The sequence below is a fragment of the Aquarana catesbeiana genome, linkage group LG10 (genome assembly GCF_042186555.1).
Source record: "Aquarana catesbeiana isolate 2022-GZ linkage group LG10, ASM4218655v1, whole genome shotgun sequence".
Classification (NCBI taxonomy): Eukaryota; Metazoa; Chordata; class Amphibia; order Anura; family Ranidae; genus Aquarana; species Aquarana catesbeiana.
This window is the reverse complement of record NC_133333.1, coordinates 58,976,328-59,000,534: the sequence shown is the minus strand read 5'-3', so window position 1 is coordinate 59,000,534 and position 24,207 is coordinate 58,976,328. Positions and strand designations below refer to the sequence as shown.

The 24,207-nt window shown below is 43.1% G+C and overlaps 1 protein-coding gene across 3 annotated transcripts in view; it reads right to left on the bottom strand.

Moving 5' to 3' along the window:
• The window catches only part of AP2A1 (adaptor related protein complex 2 subunit alpha 1), a 125,403-nt gene that overhangs the window by 77,463 nt on the left and 23,733 nt on the right, over positions 1-24,207 (bottom strand). For all 3 annotated transcript variants that reach the window (XM_073602245.1, XM_073602243.1, XM_073602244.1), the window contains exon 2: positions 3,450-3,518. In XM_073602245.1, coding sequence (XP_073458346.1) covers positions 3,450-3,518 — 69 coding nt within the window. The remainder of the gene's footprint in view (positions 1-3,449; positions 3,519-24,207) is intronic.

Below are 24,207 nucleotides of genomic sequence, written 5' to 3'. Positions count from 1 at the left end.
CTCCGCACACCTTCCAGGACCCGGACACCAGTTGGAGGAATCCAGCAATCTGCGACTCCACAGACATCCACAGCCTCGTACCACTCAAGCCTTATCTGACCCAATTCGGCGTATGCCCTGTCGGGTCCACCACATCTGGTAAGCCTTCCTTTCTCTCGGTGGTAGTGAGCTGATCTGCTGTTTTGAGATACTGGATTTATTCATTTTTCTATCTAAGGACTAAACATTGTTATTTATTGTTTGGCCATAAACACCTATAACGGGACTTCCCATCTATGTATGGGTCTTTATATTGGTGATCCCCTTCACTGTATACCTACCCATCTAGGGTTATGTATGATAAGGTTTAGCGCTACACTTTTTGTCGTCTTTTGCATATACACTTTGTTGGTTGTGTTAGCTGCTTTTTCTCCCTTATGAGCAGCGCAGGATTATTTTGCATATATTCATTACTTGAACGCTGCCTGCACCAATCCCAGTGTGTCTCCTGACCTATTCTTCTGCAACGCTGATCTGTTATAGACTCTGGCCTGTATCCTGACTATGCTCCTGTCTGTGCTACCTTGATCCGATTACCAGCATCTGACCCAGCTTGTCTGACTTCGCTACTGTCCTATCTGCTGCTGCTCCTTCGCTGCAAGCATCTGTCTGCTACCTGTCAAGTGCATACTCCACACCAGCTCACTGCTGCCAGTGCCAACTTGTTCCAGCCTACTGTTGACCTACCACTACCCAGCTTACCTGCTCCGCTATGGTCCATCAGCTTCCTGCTGCTTGGCCTGGACTTCACATCTGGCTCTGCTATTAGCAAGATCCATAGACATTTGTGCCACTCTGCACACCTGTGTCACTTTGGAAGATTTCCACTCTAATCCTGTTCTGGTGACAACCCAATTTGGGCGTTTTCCTTTACTTTAACTCTCAGTGATAATGGTAAACAGGACAAATAGGGTGAATCTACTAAACAGGGACACAGACAGCAATAAAAACCAGACAGGCATTCTAATCCCTCTCTACTCTATCCAAAACCTAAAAGTTTGGCATTTAGTGATACTTTACGTGCGAGAAGCAACAGAGACCCCTTTGGATAGCAGCATTGTCAAAATGGTTTGCCTCAACGCCAATTGCCACTTTTGCTAGACAGCTTGGTCTGTTACAGGAAGATGAGAAAGTAACAAACTAAATGATCACAAGGTAAAAATAAAAAGGAAAAAAAAAAAGGCTAAAAACAAGAAATATATGCAGCCATCACATCTAAGATTTTCTAAAATGCAATATGTTAAATGTTTATTTTTGTTAGCACTTTTCCCTAGAACTTGTTTACTACATTTGCAAAATGCCTCTATGCTTACGCTTCGATCTCTCATATACATGAATTGGTTGGTTCAATTTATTCTACCTTAAAAGAGTTATTATATCTGTTGAAAAACGCAATTAAAAAGGTGCAATTTTCAAAACACCCACGCTCTACAAATAATCAGCTTGGTGATCCCATACTAAAGCTCCTCCTGAACAGAATGCACAGCCTACACCCATAAATTCAAGACTTGCGCACTCATTAACACCTTTCCATTGAGCTCTCCCATTACTTCTGTTCACAAGAGCACCATTCAAAGATCATTATTATTTTGTTACGTGAAAGTCTCATTTGCAGCCAGTTACATCATTCTACATCATGAATAAAGAGGTTGTGACGAGCTGAGAACCAGCTATTTGTAACTTGAGGCTGCAATAATGAACATAGGCAGCTGCAATGACCTGAAGTATAACAGAATCCCTAATTGATAGGCCTGACGGTGCCGGAGACTGTTGCATTGAATGTTACGGTCAGAAGACCTGACATCTTCACATATGAAATCAACATTAGCTCATGGTCCAAGTCAATGGGAAACACTGTTGGGGAGAATTCAATAAAGCAATTATGACTCTTTTTTGGAGGCGTGGCCCCTTTCAAACGGCCTCAAACTAATTTAGAAAAGCATTACAACAGTGTCAACACAGTATCCAACACATGCACCATAGTTAGTTCTTCTTTTGCCACTAGGAATCTGTTGCTATGGTTGCAACAGATGATAAAAGAATTACCACTGTTCACAGATAAGCAAACTGGCAGTAATTAGGAACAGCTCAGAGTAGGTGTACAGAGGGATGCCGATGCCCTGAGTGGGACATTTTTTGCTGGGACATGGTCATGATTGTAACAGCTTCGTGCAGAGAGCTTGTGGCTACCAGGACACAGGAGACCATACTTACCTAGGTGGATGCAGCATCAGACCGATGCTGAGACTGCCATCAGTCCAGGCACCTGGCAAATCCAGACATCCTAATTCGGGATGATGCGCTGCCTGGACTGATTCCAGTGACGTCAGCAGAGAGCGGAGTTCAGACCGCTCTCCGCTGAACTTTTTTTCTGTAATTGGAATGCACTGGAACTGCAAGCACTGGTGTGAACTATGCCATTGAAAACCATATAAACTACTTTACATGCGTTTTTGATGCAGAAAAAAAAACGCACTGGACTGCATGCAGGGTGAACTGGCCCTGAGGACGGAAGTGTCCGTGTTATGGACACTGACCTCACTGCTGTCCCCCACCATGTCTCCGATAAATTAATGTCCAGACATTTGTTGCGCAGAGGCATGACAGATTACCAGAGTGTCGCAGATGTTTTTTTATGAATTCCCAAGTGTGTTCTTATCACCTGACATAGTCAGTGGGTTTTTTTTTTTATGGGACTGTGGTCCCAAGTTTTACCAGACAATAAGGAATTGCAGTTTAAGATGCCAAACCTATGGGTTAACCCAATATACAGAGAAGAGGAAAAAAAACAAAAAGCTATTTTTTTTTATTCCCATATATGCCTAGGATACAACAATCGAACAAAACAAATGTAAATGTAGATATGGTCAGGAAATAAGACTGTTCTGTTTTCTTGTCAGGGATGATCAGACAGTGCATACAATTGCAGGAAAGAAGGAAAAGGGTGGAACCGCAGATCACCAAGCTCCTGCTCACAATACGGCTTACAACTGGTAAAAAAGGACAATATGGGAACTTGTAAGCATTTTAGTGACAAGAAACTCCTTCCACAAAAAACAAAAAAAGAAACAAAAAAAAAAACATTTTGCAGGAAGCTGTGGAAACTGTAGCCCAACTGAACACACACACACACACACACAATAAGCTTAACCCTCAGCACATATGTGGCCAAAATAAAATGAATGGGCTGTCTTCCGTGATAAGTGCTTACCTGCATTTGGGTTCTGGAAACGCACTACACAGCACTCTCCCAGCTTAGAGTCCGCGCTGTCCCCAACAGCTCCTGGTCTCGTACTAACAATAGTGTTCCTTTAAACACTGGTTTAGCCATTCTTATTTATTATACTGAAAAAGAAGGGTGTTCTCCTTCATGAAAAATAGACTCAGAAAACATTTAAACTGTTACCTACCCTTAAATTTAGACCGTATATTTGCCAGTTCCTTGTTGATTCGCTTAATTTCAGCTTCTTTACTTTTACCTGGAACAAGAAAAGCAAAAACCTAAACAACTCATTCCATAGAATAATTACATACTAGGCTTTCAAAGTGCCATTAACAATAACTAACTGAAATTCCAACACTACTAAAGCTTTACAATTAGAAAAGAGAATTATTAATGTTTCAACATATATGGGTACTGCCAAGATTTAGGTAGAGTGACAGCTCACCCCCAAAACCTTAATAAGCATTCATGCACAGACTCACTACTGTGGGAGGACAAGGGATCTACCCAGTGCAAAACTGAACAGCTCACCTAAAAAGCATGACAGAATGTGAAGGATTGTGCCTCAGCGGCTGCTTCATTGTAGCTATACATCCCTAAATGCCCAGTCACATCATAAAAACATCCTCCATTTTTAATGCATTTCAGCATTTTTGTTACACTTTTGATGTGCTTCCAGATGCATTTTTTTTCCTGCATTTTTTCCCACTGTACTGGGTCCGGTGCGTTTTTGATGCTTTTTACAGCGTTTCAGTACAGTTCTGGGCAGGGAAAAAAAGCAGCATGTTGTACTTTTTTCTGGAACAGAAAAGCACTGATGGTGTGAACAACCTGTATAACCTACTTTCCATGCGTTTTTGATGCAGAAAAAAAAAAAAAGAAAAAAGGGTTGGGTTGTTACCCTGTAGACAGGGTCATCTTACGCTGGCCATAGACTGATCAAAATTGGGCTGGTTCAGCTGGAACCAGCCCAATTTCATTCCATTTATGGGCAGGCTCATTGTTCTGCTCATTGTAAGTCGATGACGTGGCTGTGCTGGGCTCCAGAGAGAAGATCCCCCGCCCGCCGTCATAATGGAGGAACACGGGTCGAGCAAGACAGATGCTTCAATTCCATGTTACACCCTGAATATGAGCGTAACATGCAACATGTTACTAAAGGTGAACTTATCCTTCTAGGATAAGTTAGAACTACTTTCATTTGGTGTGTTTCAGCCCCTGAAATCACAACATCTGACAGCTTTGTCAGCATATAAATGTAGAGAAAAATATAAATAAAAGGAATGTGACCTGCTCCCCTCACTACACACAGAATAAGGCCCTGAGTGCTACAACCCTGACAGACCGACAACACCATAAGTCTCAAAAGATGCAGCCGTGCTCTTGAATAAGTGTGGCATAAAACTAAAACCCTATAGGATTCCTCCCTTCGTGCTCCCAAACTGACTCGTTTCTTCTCTCTCATCACCGCATAACTGGCCCTGAACACAGACTGTCTGCAAGCAACATCTACAGGGAAAGGTGGCAGCTGGATTTCCATAATTCTGCCCCTGGTAACGTCAAAAGCAGCAAAATCACCAGGGTAATATCTTCAATGTGCTTCCAAAATTGCCCACAGATAATTATGGATAAGAAGCAATCAATAATAAAAGTGTGCCTGAACCTAAAAGCAAACATTTTATATATTGCAGCCTTAAGGTGGCTGTGATCATCTGCAGATGGATTTCAATGGAGCCTTCAAACAGAACGAAAGGTAAAATTTCCCCTCTATTACTGTTCCGGGGACAATCTCAAATTTTAGATTTTCTTTCACTCTCTGTGACAATGATCACTAGGAAAAATAGAGATGGCAGGGCAGAAAATATCTGATCGACATAATAGTTAACTATTTTCATAATCAATTTGTTGCTAAGCCGATTATTTGGCCTGCATACAAAATGTATTATTTGTGTACATATCAGGAAATACAGTGCAGCACACATACAGCTCAGTACACCATGTATACATGTCAGTAAGTGCCTGAGAACTTGTGAATGTGAGAAGCAATGCCTTATGGGACATGTAGTCCTTGGCAGAAGAAGGAAGTGAGTGATTCCAAAGTTCTTTTTACATTGCTATAGGGGCAATCTTTACTATACTTTGCGGCTTGCTATAGGGGCACTCAAGCAGGAAAAGCTAGAAGCACCCGTACAGGATCCCAGTAGAGGAGAATTGAGGCTCCTCTGTGCAAAACCATTCCATAGAGCAGGTAAGTATGACAAATTTGTTAAAATCCAAGTCTCATCCTTTAGTACTACTTTAATCAGTTCCGGACCGCCCACCATACATTTACTGCGGCAAGGCGGCCCGGCTACGCAAAACAATGTACCTGTATGTCACTCGTGCCCACGGGTGGGGGGTGCGCATGCGCGCCCGCTGTCCCTGCAGTGATCGGATTTGTTACAGAACTGATCTACAGGCCCAGGCCAATGATTTATGGCCTGGACCTACTGATCAGTTCTGACGAATCACAGAATGTCCTGTGCAATGAAACACAGGTACAGGAAACAATGCAATCTCCCCTCCTGGAGCCCTTTTTGGTTCCAGCATGAGAGGAGAGAGCATGTACCGTGAGTACACAAGCACTAAACTGACTGCAGATCACATAGGCAAATATTTAACCCCTTGATCGCCCTCCCCAGTTAACCCTCTCACTCCCTGCCACAGTGTCACCAAGTACAGTGTACAGATTTTTTTACAGATTACTGTATTGGTGTCACTTGTGATGCTAAACAGCAATGGGGCAGTTAGCATTCATCCCAGATAGGGCGGGTACCCTAAACCTATATTCCCTAATCAAGCATTAACCCCTTGATCACCCCAGTTAACCCTTTCCTTCCATGTCACAGTGTCATTGGTACAGTGTACAGAGTTTTTTTCTAATCAGTCTCACGGGTGACGCTAGTTAGCATCAGCGTAGAGCTGCACGATTAATCATAAAAAAAATTGTGATTCAAACCCCCCCCACGATCTTAATAGAGCATTTGCCTGATTCATGTTAAACAAGTGCAGAGCGGTAATAACGTCTGCAAATGAGGTCAGATTAATCACTTAAAAAGACTAAACTAAAAGTTAAAATCTGTATTTTTTTCTAGAAAATTACTTAGAACCTCCAAACACACACACACACACACATCTATATCTCTATCTATACAGTTTTTTTTTAGCTGAGACCCTAGAGAATAAAATGGTGGTCATTGCAATATTTTAGGTCACACTGTATTTGTGCAGCGGTCTTTCAAATGCAATTCTTTTGGAAATTGGAAAGAACACATCTCAATGAATTTAAAAAAAACTAAACAGTAAAGTTAGCCCAATTTTTTTGTAGTATTTGAAAGAGGATGTTACGCCATGAGAATCGTGATCTTTAACCAAGGAAAAAAAAAGCGATTCTCATTTTAGCCAGAATTGTGCAGCTCTAAATGTATAAAGTAACTCTGCACTTCCACTTAGGGAGGCGGCTTCTGCTGTGATTACTCACAGTAGAAGCTGATCTGTGGGTGCCAGGCACTGGATGTCCGCTGGCACCTGCAAATTGCGGGGAAGACACAGAGCCGCTCCGATGGGGGGTGGGAGCTGATCGCTATTATCAGTAAAAAAGACAAAAAAAAAAAAAAATGTATATATATATATATACACATACATACACACACACACACACACACCATAGCTTGTAGATGCTATAACTTTTGCGCAAACCAATCAATATACGTTTACTGGGATTTTCTTAACCAAAATATGTAGCAGAATACATATTGGCCTAAGTTTATGAAGAAATTTGATTTTTTTTTTTTTAATTATTGGATTGGTTCATAGTAGAAAGTAAAAAATATTTTGTTCCCCAATCATATAGCCGGTTATTTATACTTAACCCTACATATAGATATTGAAGAATAAATGGTTGTTTTTTTTTTAAACTTCAGATAACTAAAAATTATACACGTTTTGGTTTTTATCCAATTAACAGAAACAATAAAATCGGCTAACTAATCAATTATGAAAATAATGGTTAGTTGCAGCCCAAAGAGAGGGTGAATCTTCTTAATGGGGACACAAACAGAAATAAAAACCTGATGTGCTCTAATACTTCCCCACTCTTTCCAAAACTCAAAAAATAAATAAAAACCCATACAGCGATAGCGAAAACCCATAGAGTGATTAGGAACTAGCAGCCATGTGAAATGTAAGCTGCTGGTTCTCAAAAGGTGGAATGTATATTACTGTATCCTTGAAACAGGTATTGTGCTGGTTAACAAAGACAGTGCTCAGCATAAATTAAAAAAGAAAATATATTTTAATATCTCAATGAACACAAGAAAATTTTTCAAAATTTTGACAAAACTGAGTTTTATATAACATTTGTTTAGCTCATTACATGAAAGCAAGGTTGATAATATAACTTAGATTACAAAATCTTCAGTTTTACTCAAATTAGTTGATGCAAAAAGGAATACACACCCCACAACAAAACTACTCCATCTAGTATTTTGTATGACCTTTATAATTTGTAAGGACAGCACCAAGACTTCTAGGCATGGAATAAACAAGTTGGCAACATATTGCAACATCTTTTTCCATTCTTCAAGAATGACCTCTTTTAGGTTGCATTCACCCATAAGCGTTTCAAAGTTGTGCGTTTTTACTGCAATTTTGTCCAGGTCAAAACGCTCAGATGTGAACAGGTGCCATTGAAATGAATAGGATTTTGTTTGTTGGGCGTTTTTTCAGGTGTTTTATGAGCTGAAAACGCTCAGGTGTGAATGCAGCCTTAGAGCCTGGATGGAGAGTGATGCTCAACTTGTCGCTTCAGAATTCCCCATACGTGTTCGATTGGGTTCAGATCAGGTGACATACTCTGCCACTGAATCACTTTCACCCTGTTCTTCAGAAATGCAATAGTGGCCTTAGATGTGTGTTTTGGATCATGTTGGAAAAGTGCACAAAGACCAAGGGCACGGAGTGATGGTACCATCTTCTCTTTCAATATAGAGCAGTACATCTGTGAATTCATGATACCATCAATGAAATGCAGCTCTCTGACACCAGCAGCACTCGTGCAGCCCCACAGGACACTGCCACCACCATGCATTTTTCTTTGTATTCCTCACCTTTACGACACCATACAGTTTTGAAGCCATTGGTTCCAAAAAACATTTATCATGGTCTCATCACTCCAGAGTACAGAGTCCCAGCAGTCTTTTTCAGCATGGGCCCTGGCAAATTCTAGGCAGGCTTTTTTGTGCATGGGCTTTGGGAGAGGCTTCATTTGTGGACGACACCCATGCATGCCATTCCTGCAGTGTGCACCGTATTGTGTCACAAGAAACAATTACCACAGTTTGGCTTTCTACTTCTTTAGCTAACTGCAGTGGCCCATAGAAAATGTTGATTCTGAAAGGAAAGGAAAGGTTTTCTGACAAATCTGTTGGGATGTACTCATTTATGCTGGAGATTGTGAGTGGGAAGGGGCTAAAAGAAGTGCCATTAGCCAGGAATACATATAATAAAAAGGATGCACAAAATGGGCAATAGATCATGCAAGCCATTCAATTTGCCAGAACATTCATAGAAAAGAAAAAAAAAAAAGTTACATTATGTTAAAGGTGAAGTTCACCTTTGGGAACATGTTATATGTTCCACTTGATTTTAGGGTGGAACATGTAATATGTTCCCAGCGCTGCAGCCACCTCCCTCTGCCCACGTCATTCAGACACACAGCTTTGTGTGTCTGAATGAACTACAAGCCCCGACATCCTTTGTGGCTGTCGGCTTGTATTTCTCAATGAACTACCACAGTGCTGTGGTAGTTCATTGAGTCTTCCTGTCAAGCAAGTATCGGCTTACCCATATGGGAAAGCAGATATCCCTGACAGTGTGCAGGAAGCCTGCACTGCATCAGTGATCTGCTGATACAATGTTTTCCAGGCTCCTGCAACAAAAAATGCTGCACATTTTTTACATGCAAAAAAAATGTGCATTTTTTTTTTTTTTTTAATTAAGTGAACTTATCCTTTAAAAGCTGTAAAGCCCAAAAAAACAAAAAAAAACAAACAAGCAGCAGACCAAACATGCTATACAAACAAAAAGAACCTGTTTTATAGGGATAGCATAACTGGTTGCTAGCAAATATTAATATACCACGATTTTATAAAAAATGATTTAGATTTAAATAAATGGGCTGCACTTCTTTAATAAGATTTGGTGCCCTAGAGAGGGTTTAACCACTTCCCGCCCGGCCTATAGCAAAATAAGGGCCGGGCAGTGGTTCAGTTATCCTGACTGGGCGTCATATGACGTCCTTCAGGATAAAAGCCGCCGCAAGCCCGTGGGGGCGGTGATCGGTGGTGCTGTGTGTCAGTCTGACACACCGCTACACCAATCTCGGTAAAGAGCCTCCGACAGAGGCTCTTTACCACGTGATCAGCCGTGTCCAATCGCAGAGGTGATCAAATACCACCAAAAGAAAGCTCTATTTGTGAGAACAAAATGATAAAAAAATGTGTTTGGGTACAGTGCTGTATGACCGCGCAATTGTCATTCCAATTGCTACAGCGCTGAAAGCTGAAAATTGGCTTGGGCAGGAAGGTGTCTAAGTGGCTGGTATTGAAGTGGTTAAAGTAGTAGTAAAGGCCGTTTGTTTTTTGGTTAATAACAAACATGTTCTACCTACCTGCTCTGTGCAAAAAGTGCAAAACCATTTTGAAAAAGACAAAAAGTCCATAAAGTCCAACCTATTTGTGCGACTTTATGTCAGTATTACATTGTATAACCCTGTGTCGTGGTCGTTCAGGTGCTTATCTAATAGTTTTTTGAAATTCACAATGCTCCCCGCTGAAACCACTGCCTGTAGAAGAGAATTCCACATCCTATCCATTCTTACAGTAAAGAACCCTCTACGCAGGTCAAGGTTAAACTGCTTTTCTTCTAGTTTTAGTGAATGGCCGCGTGTCTTATTAAATTCCCTTTTGCGGAAAAGTTTTATCCCTATTGTGGGGTCACCAGTATGGTATTTGTTTTGTTTTTTTCTTTAACAATCAGGAGAGCTTTGTTGAAGGATTAAATAACAATACAATGAAGTATGCAATCATCATAAACAGCAAGACATGGTATAATACGGTAAAAGAGACATTGGGTGATCTGTAGTCATTGTCCAAACAGCATTAAGAACGGTAAAACAGTATGACAGGTTGTTTAAAGAAACATAACATACTCAGGAGCCGGGTCCAGGTCCAAGGCAACCACACCTTATCAAACGTCCAGAGATAGCCACGACTAACGTACGTCAATTTGTAGAGGGGCAGAGCGGCATTTATTTTACCTTCCCAGGACGACAGAGTAGGGGGAGCAGGGGAAGACCATTTACAGAAAATTTTTTTTTGCGTAGAATAAAAGATACAAAATCAACAGTTTACTGTGGTGGGGTCTTTCTTCATCCTCGTGAATCTCTAACAGGGCCAGCTCTGGTGACATAGGGACAGACAGTTCAAGCCGGGCATTAAGTTGTTCAAAAATCCCTGACCAGAAGGTCGAGAGAGTGGGGCATTCCCAGAACATGTGAAGGTAAGTGCCCAATTGCATCCGACAACAGGGACAGTGTGGGTCTCTGTTAGGATATATCCTACACAACCGCATAGGAGTAAAACAGACCCAATGTAGAAACTTGATTTGTATTACTTTATCCCCTGAAGAGATTACCAACTTAGGACCGTGCTCCAAGCCGTCTAACCAGTCCTCCCTGTCCAAGGTAGAAATATCTAGTTTCCACATGTCCAACAATTTATCCATTTTAGGATAGTCAATGGTTAACAGGGTACCATATAAGGCAGATAAAGGCTTCTCTAGACCACTGCAAGACAGGAGATCCTCCACTGGGTCTAATTGAAGGAGCGGAGGTTCAGGGAATTGGGCCCTGGCAGCATGACGGAGTTGGGCATAGCAAAAATACATCCAGCCGGGCAGGTTGTGCAGCCTAGAGAGCTGGGAGAAGGTCAATAATGCACCCTCAGACATAATCTCCCTTAAGGTCTTAATGCCAAATCTTGCCCACACCTGGGGGTCCAGAATCGTTCTAAAGTGAGACAAATTAGGTTTCCCCCAGAGAGGTTGGACAGGAGGAGACCAGCGCTCCACTTGGGAGGAACCGACGTCGAGCCGTAACTCACACCCGCAACGTCTTCCTAGTTGGATCAGGCATTTCAGCATAAGCCCTCACCCACTGTACACTAGGTTTTGCAGTTCCTGCAAGGAGCTCAACCAAGCCGCCTCCACACATACCATGGCATTAGAACGCAACACTTCGAACCACCAGTAGGTCATAACCAGCATCGCTGCCCAGTAATATACCTGTAAATTTGGAAATGCCAGACCCCCCCAGGTGTACTGGTAAATGGAGTGTGGATTTTGCTAGACGAGGGATGGAGCCATTCCATATAAAAAGGAGCTGATACAGTGGTCCACATCCCGAAAGAAAGATGCCATTATCCAAACCGGGCTGTTCTGGAAAAGATAGTATTGCATTTGTTCATTAAAATTATACTCCCTCTCAAGCGTTTCTTCTTCAGAGACAACAAGTTCAGTTCTCTTAACCTATACTCATAACTAAGGTCCTCCAGTCCCCTTTACTAGCTTTGCTGCCCTTCTCTGGACTCTCTCCAGTTCCAGCACATCCTTCCTGAGGACTGGTGCCCAGAACTGGACAGCATACTCCAGGTGCGACCGGATCAGAGTCTTGTAGAGTGGGAGAATGATCGTTTTATCTTTGGAGGTAATCCCCTTTTTAATACATTCCAATATTCTGTTTGCTTTGCTTGCAGAAGCTTGAGCCTGTCATCTGCTAGGACCCCCAGGTCATTTCCTATCCTAGATAACTCCAGAGGTGTTCACCCTAGTGAGTAGATTGCATTCATATTTTTGCCACCCAAATGCATTATTTTACATTTTTCTACATTAAACCTCATTTGCCATGTAGTTGCCCACCACATTCGTTTGTTCAGATCTTCTTGCAAGGTTTCCACATCCTGCGGAGACATTAGTGCCCCGCTTAGCTTAGTATTGTCCGCAAATACAGAGATTGAGCTGTTTATCCCATCCTCTAGGTCGGTTATGAATAAATTACATAGGATTGGTCCCAGGAAAGAACCCTGGGGGAATCCCACTTTCCGCCCAGAACCATTCAGAGTACTCCCCATTTATCACTTGCCTCTAAACTCACCCCTGTAGCGAGTTTTCAATCCATGTACTCACCCTATGGTCCATGCTAACGCACCTTACTTTGTACAGTAAACGTTTAAGGGGAACTGAATCAAATGCTTTTGCAAAATCAAGATACACCATGTGGGCCTTCCTTTATCTAGATGGCAGCTCACCTCTTCATAGAAGGTTAACAGATTGGTTTGGCAAGAACGATTCTTCATGAATCCATGCTGATTACTGCTAATGATACTGTTGTCATTACTAAAATCTTGTATATAGTCCCTTATCATCCCCTCCAAGACAATTGATGTTAAGGGACTATATACAAGATTTTAGTAATGGACTGATTAGAAGTTATAGGTGTTGCCCCCAGGAAAGGCAGTCACTTTGATAAGGTCTCTTCCATCCCCAGCAGCCTGTTGTGTTGAAAGGCAGCAGGAGGTACATTCAAACACATGAGGAGTGTGTGTGTCTGTCCTGGCCTCAGAGACATAAAGGTTCAGTCTGCAGGGAGACAAACTCAAGTACTGAGCAGACTAAAAAACAACCAGGAGTCTAAGAGCTTATGTCCAATAAAAATGAGAAGGAACATTCTTAAGTTAATGTTGGCGAGTTAACTAATTCTTGGAAAGCTCTAACGTTGATGCTAAATCTTTACTTTAGACTAGAAGTGTCAGAATATGGGTCTTTTGCAAGTTTGTAAGGTTGATGTGAAACTTGCAATCCTGTTGCCGACAAGAACCCTTTGCTAGTGTGACACTGGCCTAAGGCTACTTTCACAGTGCTCCGTGGTAAAAACCAAGGAGCATTTTTCAGAGTACTGCGTAAACGTTTGGCGCTATATAAATCCTGTATTATAATAATAGTAATAATAATAACAGAGGATAGAGCTAGAAATAGACTTGGGAAACTTAACATTTAATAAGTCCCCGGGACCAGATGGCTTGCACCCGAGGGTCCTTAAGGCATTCAGTCAAGTAATTGCCAGACCATTGTTACTAATTTTTACGAACAGTCTACTGACTGGAATGGTACCGGCTGATTGGAGAAAAGCCAATATTTAAAAAAGGGCCAGGTTACATCCCTGGGAATTACAGACCAGATCTGCCTGCCTGGTGAGTAGTGTGTCCTGCACTGAGCCAGGCTTTGCTGCTGCAGAACTTCTTAGAGTGGGAGGGCAGGTCTGCTGGGTGTTTTAGTGCAGTGATTGGGTTCCCAAATACCCCCCATTCCCCTCCACCCTCTCCGCCCAAAACAAAACAATAACCCCCTCCCTACCCCAAACAATAACCCCCTCCCTACCCCAAACAATAACCCCCTCCCCACCCCAAACAATAACCCCCTCCCCACCCCAAACAATAACCCCCTCCCCACCCTAAGCAACACCCCCCCACAAAAAAAAAAAAAAAAAAGTTATAAAAATGTAAATTTAAAAAAAAATAAGTGTAAAAATAGGTAATAAATCGGTATCAGCGAGTACTTCAAGAAAAGTATTGGTACTCGGTCTTAAAAAACTGGTATCAGTGCAACCGTAGTACGCATAATATTATATGTCAAGTTTAAAGGGGTTGTAAACCCTCGTGTTTTTTCACCTTCATGCATCCTGTGCATGAAGGTGAAAAAACACCTGGCAGTCACCGGCCCCCCAGCCAACCCGTTTTACTTACCCGAAACCTTCATCTCCTCAGTGTCCCGGCTCTTGATTGGATAGATTGATTGCAGCGCAGCCATGGGCTCCTGCTGTTGTCAATCAAATCCAATGACGCGGGCGCCAGGGGGTGGGGCCGAGTCCGGCATTCATGTCTGTGGACGCAAATGCTGGACTCAGGAGTGCGCCCGCAAGGTAACCCCCTTGGGACAGCACTTCTCCTAGGGGGTTATCTGATGCAGGGGTGAGCCGTGAGAGCCGCCGGGGGACCCCAGGAGAGGATGTTCAGTAGGGGTGCTGAAATTAATCGTTGCATCGCGATTCGGGTGTCCCCAATGCGGCATCGATGCATAAGGACCGTAAAATCGATGTCCGGTGACGTCATTATTACTAGCCCCACCCCTCCCGGGAAAGCGCTCTGAGCGTATTTTTAAAATGACTTTATTTTAATTAATGTTGTATTACAATGGATGCTGTGCCCCCGCTGTATGTGCTTTTTAAAAAACGATATCACTTCATACCGAATTTCTCCGTAGTACGATCATATGAGATTTCCTGCCTGTCCCGCCCCTCTCCGCTCTCCTCTTTCGTCTCCTGAGTCCTGACGTCAGTGGGGAATTCAGTCCCGCCCGCCTCTCTTCTGATATGATAACTATAGTCAGCGGGCGGGACTGAGAATTCCCTGCTGACATCAGGACTCAGGAGACACGGGAGAGGAGAGCGGAGAGGAGAGCGGAGAGGAGAGCGGAGAGGAGAGCGGAGAGGAGAGCGGAGAGGAGAGCGGAGAGGAGAGCGGAGAGGAGAGCGGAGAGGAGAGCGGAGAGGAGAGCGGAGAGGAGAGCGGAGAGGAGAGCGGAGAGGAGAGCGGAGAGACGAGCCGGGAGTCACATGATTGTACTACGGAGAAATTCGGTATGAAGTGACATCGTTTTTTAAAAAGCACATACAGCGGGGGCACAGCATCCATTGTAATACAACATTTATTAAAAGAAAGTAATTGGGGGGGGGGGGGGTTAGTGATGGCTGCGTTTGACGAGCACAGGTGGCTGCGTTTGACGAGCACAGTGAGGCTGCATTTGATGGGGGAGGTTCAGTATTTTTCAGTTTGTTTGTGCCCCCCCCAAAAAATTTTGAGCACCAGCTGCCACTGGTCAGCACAAAGACAGTACAGGGAACTTCACAGGGCTGTTTGTCATCTGTGGATTCTATCCCTTCTGACCTCCAAGCAGCCGTGTGTGTGTGTGAATCTCTGTACCCTGTAGTGCACTCTTTAAGGGAGTGAGGTTATTCCTAATTCAAAGCAGAGTTCCAGTCAATTTTTTGTTTATTAGAAGTCAGCAGCTACAAAAAAAGTATCTTCTGACTTTTAATAGACACTCACCTGTCCCACAATCCAGCGACGTGGCCACCCAAACCCTCCCTTCTCTCCCCTGCCTGTCCACAGCGCTGGCAATACTACTGTGGGCATACGGCTGTGACAGCTTGCAGCTTCACAGCCGGGTGCGCATGTCTCACTGCGCTTTCCTGCATAGCCGGGCAATCTTTTGGGAACTGTGATGTCTCCCAGAAGATTGCAGGGTGGAAGGGCCGCCTAGGCGGCCCAAGCGGAAGTGGGAGCTCGTCGGTAATCGTGATGCATCGCGGAATCGAATCGAATTGTTGACCAGATAATCGTAATCGAATCGTGAGACCAGTGAAGATGCGCACCCCTAAAGTTCAGGGCCACTCTGTGCAAAATGTGCTGCACAGTGGAGGCAAGTATGATATTAAAAAAAAAACCAAAACAATCCTTTACAATCACTTTAAAAACTTGAAAAGATGGTAAAGAAATGAATGAAGATGAAGCACAGGTATATATCAGAGCAATCAGATTACTAAATTCCTTCAGTTTAGGCACAAATAATAAAGGATCTTGGATTGGTTGCTGTGGGTTATTGCACTCTGCATGCTCCTTATAAAATTAACGCTGTACTCAATTCATAGTCACTGAGATTCAACAGTCAAGAGATGTCTGTGATTCTACTGATCCGTAATATCCATAATAGCAAACACCGGGTAATTATACTCAAATAGGTAGATGCAGCATCATTCCCCTGCTGCCTCTAAGACTGAGAGCTGAGAGTGGTCAAAGACAGATGATAGTTCTGATTGTGCTCAGTCTTCAGTGAGCCCGTGACTGTCAGTCACCAACTTTCTGCTCTGCCCCCCCCCCCCCCATGCTCACTGGAGCGCCGGTCTGTGCAGGGGGTTGGAGTGGATAGCTCAGGCACTCAGCGACTTGCTGAGAGGCGGAGTTAGCTGCTGGTCCAGGCTTCTGGGTGGATCCCAACATTAAAAGCCTCATATCCCCCTCCCTTCCTTCTGAGGGAGGAAGTGGAGACGGATCTATTATCACTAATTGGATTAGCAGCAAGGATGGGAAGTGTTATCATAATGGGGGATTTTAATTATCCAGACATAGACTGGGCGGAGGGAACCGCGCATTCATTTAAGGCTCGCCAGTTCCTTAGTGTCTTGCAGGACAATTTTATGGGTCAGATGGTAGACGCACCAACTAGAAATAAAACATTACTAGATCTACTGATTACCAACAATACAGACCTGATAACAGATGTGGAAATACGGGGCAATTTAGGTAACAGCGATCACAAGTCAATTAGTTTCAGTATAAATCACACAAATAGGAGACATGAAGGGAACACAAAGACACTGAATTTCAAAAGAGCCAACTTCCCTAAACTACAAACCTTGCTAAAAGGCATAAATTGGGATAAAATATTAGGAACAAAGAATACGGAGGAGAGATGGGTTTGCTTTAAGAGCATATTAAATAAGGGCATTAGCCAATGTATCCCATTGGGTAATAAATTTAAAAGAGCGAACAAACATCCTGGATGGCTTAACTCCAATGTAAAAATGCATATAAAAGCAAAGGAGAAGGCCTTCAAAAAATACAAGGTTGAGGGATCATCCACAGCATTCAGAATTTATAAAGAATGCAATAAGAAATGTAAGGGTGCAATTAGGATGGCTAAGATAGAACATGAAAGACACATAGCGGAGAGGAGCAAAAAAAATCCCAAGAAATTCTTTAAGTATGTAAACAGTAAAAAAGGGAGGACAGACCATATTGGCCAAAAAAAAGAATGAGGAAGGACATCTGGTTACAAAGGATGGGGAGATGGCAAAGGTATTGAATTTATTCTTCTCCTCAGTCTTCACGAGTGAATCGGGGGGCTTCAGTAACCAAAACTGCAGTGTTTATCCTCATGACACAACACAGGAAGCACCTACATGGTTAACAGAGGACGGAATTAAAATTAGACTTGAGAAACTTAACATTAATAAATCACCGGGACCAGATGGCTTGCATCTGAGGGTACTTAGGGAACTCAGTCAGGTGATTGCCAGACAGTTGTTCCTAATTTTTACAGACAGTCTATTGACTGGAATGGTACCAGCTGATTGGAGAAAAGCCAATGTAGCACCAATATTTAAAAAGGGCCCAAAAAACATCCCTGGGAATTACAGACCAGTTAGCCTAACATCAATAGTATGTAAACTCTTGGAGGGGATGATAAGGGACTATATACAAGATTTTAGTAATAAGAATGATATCATTAGCAGTAATCAGCATGGATTCATGAAGAATCGTTCTTGCCAAACCAATCTATTAACCTTCTATGAGGAGGTGAGTTGCCATCTAGATAAAGGAAGGCCCGTAGACGTGGTGTATCTGGATTTTGCAAAAGCATTTGACACAGTTCCCCATAAACGTTTACTGTACAAAATAAGGTGCGTTGGCATGGACCATAGGGTGAGTACATGGATTGAAAACTGGCTACAAGGGCGTGTTCAGAGGGTGGTGATAAATGGGGAGTACTCAGAATTGTCAGGGGTGGGTAGTGGGGTTCCCCAGGGTTCTGTGCTGGGACCAATCCTATTTAATTTGTTCATAAACGACCTGGAGGATGGGATAAACAGTTCAATCTCTGTATTTGCAGACGATACTAAGCTAAGCAGGGCAATAACTTGACCGCAGGATGTGGAAATCTTGCAAAAAGACCTGAACAAATTAATGGGGTGGGCGACTACATGGCAAATGGGGTTCAATGTAGAAAAATGTAAAATAATGCATTTGGGTGGCAAAAATATGAATGCAATCTATACACTGGGGGGAGAACCTCTGGGGGAATCTAGGATGGAAAAGGACCTGGGGGTCCTAGTGGATGATAGGCTCAGCAATGGCATGCAATGCCAAGCTGCTGCTAATAAAGCAAACAGAATATTGGCACGCATTAAAAGGGGGATCAACTGCAGAGATAAAACGATAATTCTCCCGCTCTACAAGACTCTGGTCCGCCCGCACCTGGAGTATGCTGTCCAGTTCTGGGCACCAGTCCTCAGGAGGGACGTACTGGAAATGGAGCGAGTACAAAGAAGGGCAACAAAGCTAATAAAGGGTCTGGAGGATCTTAGTTATGAGGAAAGGTTGCGAGCACTGAACTTATTCTCTCTGGAGAAGAGACGCTTGAGAGGGGATATGATTTCAATTTACAAATACTGTACTGGTGACCCCACAATTGGGAGAAAACTTTTTCGCAGAAGAGAGTTTAATAAGACTCGTGGCCACTCATTACAATTAGAAGAAAAGAGGTTTAACCTTAAACTACGTAGAGGGTTCTTTACTGTAAGAGCGGCGGTGGTCTCAGCGGGGAGCATTGATAGCTTCAAGAAACTATTAATCACCTGAATGACCGCAATATACAGGGATATGTAATGTAATACTGACACATAATCACACACATAGGTTGGACTTGATGGACTTGTGTCTTTTTTCAACCTCACCTACTATGTAACTATGTGTTGGGAGGAGCCTCACGAGTGACGTTATTCTGCAAGTCGACCTGACTGCTTGGACCTACTGGTTGTTTGTAACACATGCTATGTAATTCCTTTCAAAAATGTAAGTGTCATTTTATTAAAATCTTGGTGAAATACTACACTATGTGGATTTTCCTCTGTACTTTAACTACCTCCATGGAGTCTATCTTGGCTTAAGACCCCTTTCACACTGAGGCGCTTTAAAGGCGCTAAAAATAGTGCCTGTATAGAGCCTGTAAAGTGCCTCTCCTGTCTTTCCAATGTGAAAGCCCTTGGGCTTTCACACTGGAGCAGTGTGCTTGCAGGACGTTAAAAAAACTCCTGCAAGAAGCATGTTTGGAACGGTGTATACACCGCTCCTGCCCATTGAACTGAATGGGCACCGCTGCAGCTCTCCTGGGTACCCTGTGGCGGCTTCCTGTCAGCTTTTCTGCATCCTCACCCAGGCTTTGACAGCGCTCCAGCAATCCCAGCAGCTCAATGGGGACACTGTCAGCCAGACTTTACCTCCATGTCTTACCCACCGAAATGCTTGTGAGTGCATACTTCTATGTTACCATTGTTTGATTCAATAAAACTCTACTGCACCATTGGCGGCTTGGGGCCTCTCTTCTTCCCCCCTTTCAAAGAGTTCCCTACTTCTCCTTTAATTAGGAGTGGCCAGATCTCTGTTCTACCGTATCTGAACAGGCAACCGGCGCTGCATGCTCCAATTTCTTTGCCATCTTCTCCCCCTGCTCAACTCAGAGCAGGAGGGAGCTGTAACCCCTGCAGACTCTGCTCATGTTGTGCAACCACTGCACGAGCAGATAAAACGGATATGAACTGCCTGACAGCTCACATCCTGAACGATAGGTCACGCCTGGCAGAAAACTGACACATTCCTTCTGTTAATTAAGGGCAGACCTGTGCTAGTTTGTATTTCACTCTGACATAGATAGACCTAAAACAGTTTTGGCCACTCCTGACATTATTATAATGCATGAAGCTTAGGCAATTCCCCGGAAAGTGCATATGTTTAACAATTAGTTATCAAAATTTGCTTTTAAACACTTCAACCCCAGAAGGATTTACGCCCTTCCTGACCAGAGCATTTTTGTGTGATTCGGCACTGCGTCGTTTTAGCTGACAATTGCGCGCTTGTGGGACGCTGTACCCAAACAAAATTGACGTCCTTTTTTTTCCCCACAAATATTGATTTCTTTTGGTGGAATTTAATCACCTCTGCAATTTTTATTTTTTGCGCTATAAAAAAAAAACAATTTTGAAAAGAAAAAAAAAAAAAAAAAAAAAAAATACTTTTTGCTATAATAAATATTACCCCCCCCCCCCCCCCAAAAAAAAAAAAAAAAAAAAAATCGCAATAAGTTTATATTGATTGGTTTGCACACAAGGGATAGCGTCTACAAAATAGGGGGTAGATTTATGTCATTTTTATTATTAATACTTTTTTTCACTAGTAATGGCGGCGATCTGCGATTTTATGGCAGACAGATGGGACACTATTTTGGGACCATTGATATTTATACAGCGATCAGAGCTACAAATAGTACAAATAGCCACTGATTACTGTATAAATGACACTGGCAGGGAAGGGGTTAAACACGAGGGGGCGATCAAGGGGTCAAGTGTGTTCCCTGGATGTGTTCTAACCAGAGGGGGGATGGGCTCACAAAACATGACAGAGATCACTGCTCCCGATGACAGGGAGCATTAGATTCCTGTCATGTTGCTAGGCAGAACAGGGAAATGCTTTGTTTACATAGGCATCTCTCCACCGCAATCTCGGGCCGCCAGCAAACATCGAGTTTGTGGGCGCGCGCACCCACTAGGCAGCTAATTAAAAGGGACGTACAGGTACGCCCTTTAGCCTTCCCGTGCCATTCTGCCGACATGTGGCGGTCGGCAAGTAGTTAAAGAAAATAACCTTGAAAACATGCTTAGCATCTTATAATAGCCCCCAAAACAGGAGCCTGTGCCGTGAAAACAAAGAATGCTAGGACCAAAAGCAAATACATAAGCCCTAAAGCTACCATATTGCAGCAATTGGACTGGTACCAGAATATGCCAAAGTAAATAATAGGATTTTTTCTAACAGCTTACCTGTAAAATCCTTTTATTGGAGTACATCACGGGACACAGAGCACCATAGTAATAACTATATGGGTTATAGGCCACCTTTAGGTGAATGGACACTGATATAACCAAAAAGGAAACAGGAAGTGCCCCTCCCTATATAACCCCTCCATACTGGGAGTATCTCAGTTTTTGTATCAAAGCAATATATACACATATCCCAATAAGAGGGAAGGGACCTCTGTGTCCCGTGATGTAATCCAAGAAAAGGATTTTACAGGTAAGCCATTATAAAAATCCTATTTTCTTTATTGTACATCACGGGACACAGAGCACCATAGTAATAACTATATGGGATGTCCCAAAGCAATGCCACCTGAAGGGAGACACAAAGGAAATAGCAGCCGCCAGGCGTGAGAACCTATACTGCTGCCTGCAGCACACTGCGCCCGTAGGCGGTGTCCTCCTGCCATTTTACATCCATTAGTATAGTATTTCGTAAATGTATGTACTGGCGACCAAGTAACAGCCTTGCAAACCTGAGCCACAGAGGCTTGGTGATGCACTGCCCATGAAGCACTGACTGCCCTGATAGAGTGCGCTTTAATCTTAAAAGGGAGGAACCCTTCTTTCCAGGCCATAAGCCTGACTAATCACCTGACGAATCCACTTAGCAACAGTAGATTTCGATGCTGCCTGACCCTTTCTAGGGCCTTCCGGCAACACAAACAAAACATCAGTTTTCCGTATCTAAGCAGTCGCTTTCATATAGGCTTTAATTGCTCTCACTACAATCGAGAGAATGTAATTTTTCTTCAGCAGAGCAAGGTTCTGGGAAAAAGGAAGGTAAAGAAACATCTTGATTCAGATGAAAACCAGACATTACCTTTGGCAATAAGGTTCGGTGCGGACGCAGCACAACCTTATCCTTGTGAATAATTAAGTATGGCTCTTTACAGGGGAAAGCAGCCAATTCTGATACGCTTCTTGCAGAGGTTATCGCAACTAGGAATACCAATTTCCTTGTCAAAAGGATCAAAAGGAATATTCCGTATAGGTTCAAAAGGGTTGTCTTTGCAACACCGACAAAACCAGATTCAAATTCCATGGGCACAAGTGTATTCTTTTTTTTTTTTTTAATCAAAACTTGTTTATTAATATATTGCTCATATGATACACACAGTTGTTGCAGTATAAAGACAAAGAAAAACAATACATGTAGTATATGTTTCTGTGGGTATACAAAGGGTCTGAGCAATAACAGAAAATAGTGCATATAATACATTTCTTTTACCCCTTCCATCCCTAAAGAAGAAAAATTTGAAAGGGGTTTAACCAGCACTTTCGACCAAGTATGATAAACCTGTGTTATACTTTTCTTCATTTCACGAATAATGCGAAGTCTAGTGCATAACCTTTAAACTAGGGTCATCCAGCCATGGTTGCCAAAAAAGGTAACATTTTCCCGCAGCCTTTCCATGGCTGTAGGCCAACTGTTCTCTTAGAAGTAAAGAATTAACATATGCAATCCACTGCTTTCCTGTGGGGATCGCAGGTGCCATCCAATACCGTGCTATGAGTTTTCTGGCTAGGTACATCAGTCTAGTGATCATATAATACGTGCCCTTTGGGTACATTTCTTCATCTATTGCCCCAAGCAAGTACACCAGGGGGTTATGGGGAACAGGAACCTGAGCCAGTCTGGATATGCATTGTGATACTTCCGCCCAATACCGGTGGAGTTTCGGGCACCTCCATAGCAAATGTATAAAGTCTCCCAGATGTACTTTACATTTTCGGCACAGGGTGGAGTCTCTACTTCCCCAACTGTGGAGTTGTGTTGGTGTTCTATAGGCTCTATGTAGAATAAATAATTGTGACAGTTTATGAAACGCTGAAACCGATACCGCGGGTGTTGACTCCAGGGCCATGTCCCACTGATCACCGTCTATGTCTCCGATATCCTCTACCCACTTGTGAGAGGTATGATCCTGGAGGGAGGACAACAGTTCCAAGTATATCCTGGATATAAGTCCCTTCCAGGTCTCAGCCTGGAGGACCTCCATCAACAGAGGAGACGACGACACTATTAAGGACTGGGTCTGCTGCTGCGCCCTCAGGGCATATCTAAGTTGGAGGTATTTGTAGAAACCCCTTGGTGTCAAGTGAAATTCCCTGCATATCTGTTCATAGGTTTTCAGTACTGTCCCTTCGTATAGCTGCGGGATGTACCAGATTCCACTTTCTCTCCGTGAGGAGAACCCCTGTAATACCCGAAGTTCTGGATATCTAGGGTTGCCTTCTGAAATCCCTCCCATGCTTTTTTAAGGAGGCCATTGATAGGGGCCGAGTGCGGGATACTTGGTAGGTCCATTTCCATATGGGAAGCTGCCTTCAGTGAGGGGTTAGTCATTTTTACCAGATTAATTACGGAGTCATCACCTGCATCCCTTCCCCACCCCGCTAGTTGAATTTGTGAGGCTAGAAAATACATTTTAGGGTGTGGTACAGCTAGTCCCCCCCCCATCCTTTCCATATTGCAGGGTGGTCAGGCTGATTCTTGCTTTTTTTCTTTTTCCATATCAGATCTCTCATTAGGGAGTCTATGCGTTTGAACCATTTGTTTGGGACCCACACAGGTGAATTATAGAACATGTACAAAAGTTGCGGGGCCCATACCATTTTAATTAAATTTACTCGTCCTACTACTGACAAGGGTAATTTACACCAACTGTTGCATTTAGCCTTCTGCCTGTCTATTAACGCACCCAAGTTCAGTCTGAGATAATGTGTAGGGTCTGGGGACACCACCACCCCCAAATACTTAAAGCTGTGTGCTATGTCAATCTGACTTGCTCCTGCCGGCAAAGGTGCCGCCAGGGGGTCAATAGGCATTAAGATTGACTTATACCAATTTATGGTAAAGCCAAAGAATCCGCCAAAATCAGTTATAATCACCATTACTGTTCGCAGAGATGCAGCGGTGTCACCCAGATAAAGGAGTGCGTCTTCCGCATACAGCGATATCTTGTCTTCCAATAGGTCTCTACGGAATCCTATAACCTGAAGCATTGCGAATCAGGATGGCTAGAGGCTCTACCGCCAA